The 6,376-nt window shown below is 37.8% G+C and overlaps 1 protein-coding gene across 1 annotated transcript; it reads left to right on the forward strand.

Moving 5' to 3' along the window:
* Window positions 1–366: 366 nt before the first annotated feature.
* LOC113306295 lies at window positions 367–1,319 on the forward strand. Its single transcript, XM_026555248.1, has 2 exons — window positions 367–641; window positions 731–1,319. The coding sequence occupies exons 1-2, from the start codon at window positions 367–369 to the stop codon at window positions 1,317–1,319; spliced, it is 864 nt and encodes a 287-aa protein (XP_026411033.1).
* The last annotated feature ends 5,057 nt before the right edge of the window (window positions 1,320–6,376 follow it).

Below are 6,376 nucleotides of genomic sequence, written 5' to 3' on the forward strand. Positions count from 1 at the left end.
TAGAGCATAGGATTGGTAATATGGAGAAGATGATGCAACAAATGGCTGCAATAATCATTCCCTCTTATGAGGAAGAAGCTGAAAAAGTAAATGCAGTATTCCCGAATCAGCAGAGACAACAATATAATCCCTATTCCAATGCTTATAATCCAGGGTGGAGAGATCATCTCAATTTCAGCTATGCGAATACGCAAGCAGCAGCTCCAGGGACAATTTTTAATTGCCATAGTGGTTTCCAACAACAACCACAACCAGCGCAAAACTCAGAATCATCGGAGATGCTTGCTAAGATGAAGAATCTAACCATGATGGTGCAAAAAAAATCAGCAAACGACTGATGGTGCAATAAAGGAGTTGCAGACACAAATGAGTACCATGGAAGGTAGATTTAACCTTTTGGAGATGCAGAATAGTGGGAAACTCCCTTCTCAACCTATTAATCCTAGAGAAACTGTCAACTCTGTGACATTGTTAAGTGGTACACGAACTGTGCAACTGGAAGATGCTGAGAAAAGCAAAGACCCTAAGGGGATGGTTTTGGAGAAAGAGATTATTGACTCTTCCCAAACCAATGAGGTGCCTAAAACGAACTCTAAACCTCTTGTTTCTACTTATATTCCTCCTTTACCGTTTCCTGGCAGGTTTGCTAACAAAAAGGTGGAACAAGGCAAAGAGATTTTAGATGTACTCAAGAAGATTCATGTTAATATTCCGTTGATGATGCAATTAGCAAAGTTCCTAAATATGCGAGAGTTTTGAAAGACCTATGCACCAAGAAGAAACGATTAATTGGTAATGAGGTGATGAGTGTGGGGGAAAACGTTTCTGCTATCCTCCAAAAGAAACTCCCAACTAAATGCAAGGATCCTGGTAGTTTCGATATACCTGTTGTGATTGGTAATAAAAGTTTTGGAAAAGCTATGCTTGATTTAGGAGCATCAGTTAATATTATGCATGCATCTATTTATGAATCTTTGAATTTGGGTCCTTTGAAAGAAATCCGTATTGTTCTTGTACTAGATGATCGTACTAATGTTTACCCTAGAGGTATTATTGAATATGTTCTTGTGCAGGTGAATCAACTAGTATTTCCCGCTGATTTCTGTGTGCTGGAAATGGATAGCGGGTCTGATGCATCTATACCGCTGCTATTGGGAAGGCCTTTCATGAAAACGACCAAAACCGTTATTGATGTTGACAAAGGAACGCTCACTATGGAATTTGATGATGAAAAGATTCGCTTTAATATTTTTGGAGCAATGAGGTATCCTAGCGATGTTCATTCGGATGTTCAAGCTAATGGCGTAGACGCGGGCTAAGGAGTAATCAAAGAGTTTACAGTCGGGCTGACGACGTTAAACCAAGCACTAATGGGAGGAAACCCGTCGGTTTTTTATCTCTATCCCTTTTGTTTTTAGTTTTCTTAGTTTTTCATATCATATCTTGCATTCCCATCTTAGATTTTACAAAGTCCTATATCCATAATGAAAGTTGTGACGGAACTATTTTTGTCAGAAAATTCTGACTGCGCACCTGTCACGGAAATAACTCTCGAGACTTCATATGGAGTCCGATTTGAGTGGTTGACCCCAACTTTTAAAGAGGACATAATATCTTTATTATACAAAAAGAAAATATAAATTGGAAGTCTGTTAAGTTGGAACGATAGGCCTGGACATTTGAGTTTCGGTATTTTTCCAGAACTTTTTCAGATTGTATGTTAGTCAGTCCGGAGGCCATAAAAGTCATACTGTTGATTGAAATACTGTTCCTTTTTGACACGTTATAGAAAAGACATAGGAGAACAACTTTCGTTTAGGATGTTTTTCCTAGTTCCCTACACATTTGTATAGTGTTTTAGTTTTTCAGGGATGTTATGTCAGAAATCAGAATTTTCGGTTTTGAACATTGAGGACAGTGTCCCTGTTTCTAGAGCCAAATTGTGAACACATATGTAACGATGGTGAACATCGATCCCACAATAAATATTCGCATTAATCAAAGGTACGATAATAGGTGCATTTTACTATGAATAAACGTGGGCCAAATGAAACTCCGAGCCTTCGGGATCATCATCGTTTCTTCGTGAGAAAGATGCATGACATTACGAATCATAATAAATAGAAAGCGTAAAATCATAAAGTAAATGACAAAATGATTTACATGGTTCAGCACTAAGACCTACATCCACGGTGGTGTTGGTTCTCACTATGAATTATATAAGGTTACAATAAGTAGTTGAATGACTCTGAGTAGGGAACGAAGGTATGACGAGAAGATAAACTCATACTTACAATTACAATCTCACTTCCTAAATATAGTTCTATTTCTCCTAGAATTTTGGTCGGCCCCTTCTCCTCTAATCGAACTGGGTATTCATAGAATCCTTGTGTGGGGTCCGTCTCTGTCTCTTATTTCTTGGTTATTGTGCCGATGCCGCTGAACATCTTCGGGATAGCCCGAACCTTCTAACGGTCATGTGTTGTGACGACGGATCGCCTCCCCTTACTCTATAGGATGCTTGACACGTGCCTTACGTTCGTAGCATTAAATGCGGGTGGTTGGGGACAGAGCGCATGCGTCAGACAGTTGTCCCTGGTGTAGTCACTTCCTTGTCGGTGGCCTTTATCTCCTTCGTCCGTTTTGGATCTACCTCAAGATGGGGAAAAGCAACCCTTCTGGTATTCTTCGGTGTTTCGCGGTGGTTCCTTTGTCAGGTACTCCTTAGCCTACTGTCCCTTGGGCTGACATAATGAGGGGCACGTGGAAGATGATGTGGTGCGTGTCCCTTGGATGTATAAACGTGGCATCACATCTTTGATGGTCTTTATCTCTTTCACGTACACGTTCTCTTCTTCTTGACACGTGGTCAATTGATGATCGTGTGTATACATGTACTATAGATAACACCTCATTCATCTTCCCGTATAATTTCTGCCACTTCAAACTGATAACAACACCACCATTCTTCTTCTTAGAACAACAACAGATTCAAACATTCATTCCTCCTAACTCCAAACCCTAACTGCTTCTTCCCTGAAATATTTGAACACATCTCTGATTCATAAATTACAGTTTTAATTCCATCTCTCTATTTTAGTAGAAGCAACCATAGCTGATCTTCCTTCTCGATTTCACAGAACCAAAACCTAATTTCTTCAACCAACATGACCCATTCATTCAATTACATAACAGGAAGCACAACCCCCAATTCCTTCACCGAAGCCAGGAATCAGAATCCATTTCTTCGACCACAACAACCTCAATCCAATGTTCCATGTCTTTTCTTGGTTTATTGCAGTATCAACTCCTTTCAATCTCCTCCACTTCTTCTTAATTCGTCATCAGAACTCATCACATCAACAACATCTCCGTCGAACCCATTCTTTTAATTCTTCGAATCAGCACCATTTCCACCATCAATCACAGAACCGTTAGCTCACAAAAACCCTCCAATTTCGTCTTCCCTGAAATTCACCTTCTTCATCGCAATCTCTCGGACGAACAACAACATCAGGTCTTGCAGATTTCTCCTCAATTGAGCTATGAACATCTCTGAGCGAAACAATATCACAACTGTTCTTGACAAACAAAAATCCCACATCTCAATTTCTGAATCTCCTCGTCTTCCAGCCAGCAGCAGGTGAGAGAGAGGAAAGTAGACGAGGAAGAAGAGATCTTCTTCCAATTGGAACAAGGCTATAAGTAGTGGACGGATGTTCACACCCACTGTTCTTGGATATGCCCACCCAATGGAAGCCCTTAACCTCAGCTGGTATGTGTTTAGTACTCCTCCAAATAGAGGTGTCCCTTAACCTTGGCTCGACTGCCACTAGTATATGCTTGTGAAATGACAATTACGCTCTTTTGGCTCAATTTTGGATGATTTCTTCTTTTTTTGTTCCGCATGAATCCAAAATATCTATAAAACTCAATACATGCGTAAATGCATAATTCACATGAAAAATAACAAATAAATCATAAATAATAGATAATAAATGGGGTGTATGCTACACCCATCAAATTCCCCCATACTTATACTTTGCTAGTCCTCCTCGAGCAAATCAAACTAATACATATAACTCCTTTTCGTCGAGAATACGGTTAAACTTAGAATTTATAACAAGCCTTTAGACCCCTAGGTGTCCCTATTGGATGAGTTGTAGTCTTGTGAAGGTCTACGAGAGATTTACCCACAAAACCTACTCCAACTTCAAAGCGTTCCAGCGTCCCAAGCATCCAAAGAGCTATGAGGACATAAAGTTTCTGCATGCTAGTAATAAGAAGTTAGAAATACCAAAGAACATATTCTCATTCTTAAATGTTGAGTGAGAAAACCACACCATAATGAGAGAACGCGTGTTTGAGAGCAATCAATAAACATTTCGCCTCGACTTCTGTCTCGCTTAAAAGGATTTTATGATAATTGCACTCAATAAAACGGCTTTTTTATGGGTCTCACATGTGTGCAGGTAGGAAAGAAGAGAGAAATCCCGAAACATGTTGAATGGTGGGAAAGAAACCTTCCGAATAATTTCTGGAGACCCCACAAGATCGTGGGAAATAAATATATTTTTCTGATGATCTCTAAGAAAGGAAATCAACCATTATGCAAAGATGTGATTACTTACTCACCTTCACGTCCGATCGACAATGATGATAACACCACTCTCACAGCATCCAATAGAAACGTCTTCGACTCCTCATCTTCATCTTCTTGGTCTTCGTTGTCGGCTTCAGCTTTTGTTGATAAACTCTTGAACTTCGTAGATCCTTGACAATTTGTAATCATATTCTTCAAATCCTTGTCGCTTGAAACTTCTTTACATATTTCTCCTTCCCCACGGCTTATTAAATAAATAAATAACAAATAATAAAATAACAAATTTTTCTTGTCTCATATATATTTTTCTATTTTTCGTTTTTCATATATATTTTTTCATTTTTTTTAAGACAAGAAAAATAATACAAAAATAACAATGAAAATGGTTGTGGCTAACGCACTTTACCGCTTGATTCTTCACAACTTGTATTGTCTCGATATCATAAACTTCAATAACACTCACCTTTTGATTTTCTTCACTCTTGTAAATAAGTCTCCATACTTGGATATCAAATTATGCTCATTTCTATGTAAGTCTTCAACATCTATGTAAAAATCTACTCCTTGTCTTGTTGCTTTACTTGAATATGAAATTTGCACTTTTCTTGTTCTACTGCTTGTAAACCTTGTACATCTTCAACTTTCCAAAATTTTCATGCTCCACTTGTTGATGATGGTGGTGTTTTCATGGACCTGTTGTTGTCGAGACAATGGTGCTACCTGCAAATCAAACTACAAGAAGGAGGCTTTCATTTGATGTAAATATGGTAGTCTCCACTAATGATTGATCAACAACTCTAATAATGCATTTCCCTCTGCTCCTCATTTGCCACCGGCATGATTAAATCCATTATTTAACACTCTAACAAGTAAGAAATCTGAACGTAGTTCCCTAACACTTCCAAGTTCAGTTATGTCGGTCAGAAATCTCTATGTAAACATACCTAAAAGTATGCTAGTGACTCTAAAATCTCTACAAGGAGGTTTTATGATTTTTTTTGTTTTTTAAATATATGCTTAGCCACTCCCCCACACTTAAACCTTACAGTTTCCTCAATGTAATTGAATCCTCATAGTAAAGTCAAGATGGGAAATCCTAACATGATATGGAACAAGAAAAATAAATAAAAAAATAAAAAGAAAAAATAAAAAGTAAAAGGATAAGAAATACAAAATCGATGCGTTTCCTCCCATTTAGCGCTTGGTTTAAATTCGTCGACCTGACTTAACTCTTGTAAGATTCACTCCCCATATACTAACAATCTGAAAATTTGGGGATCCTCCCATAATACCTGTTTTTCAAATACTAGATTCACACAAATGTTAGCACAAGAAAATAATAATAATGTCATTGCTCGATAGAAATTTCCCCCACATTTCGTCTTGTCTACACTCGGAAGTGTATAAAGAACATGGAATTTGGGAATTTCTACGAATTCCTCTTGGCTGCATGGTGTTAACATCAAGTGTTTACAATGGTGGATATCTAAAAAAAAAGTCATCCAAAAATACTTTCGAAGCACATACATTCAAACCAATAAGAAGTAAATCAGAAGAATCAATATGCAAAGAGTTAGAAAAACCTTGCATAATCTCTCGTTTTATGGAGTTATCTTCATCCTTAAAGAATTCAAGTGAATTACTTACCTCTTGTGTATCGTGGTCCTCTATCAAACTTTAATTTCTGCTTCAACCAAAATCTCAGCATCATTATAATCCTTGGCAAGTTCAATTGGGTCTTCCACGACTTCAATTAATTTGGTTTCATTTTCA

Source organism: Papaver somniferum, chromosome 8 (genome assembly GCF_003573695.1).
Source record: "Papaver somniferum cultivar HN1 chromosome 8, ASM357369v1, whole genome shotgun sequence".
Classification (NCBI taxonomy): Eukaryota; Viridiplantae; Streptophyta; class Magnoliopsida; order Ranunculales; family Papaveraceae; genus Papaver; species Papaver somniferum.

Coding starts and splice junctions, on each gene's coding strand:
- LOC113306295 (XM_026555248.1), top strand. CDS start 367: ATGAGTACCATGGAAGGTAGATTTAACCTTTTGGAGATGCAGAATAGT. Junction 642..730: donor CCTTTACCGTTTCCTGGCAG/GTTTGCTAACAA, acceptor TGATGCAATTAG/CAAAGTTCCTAAATATGCGA.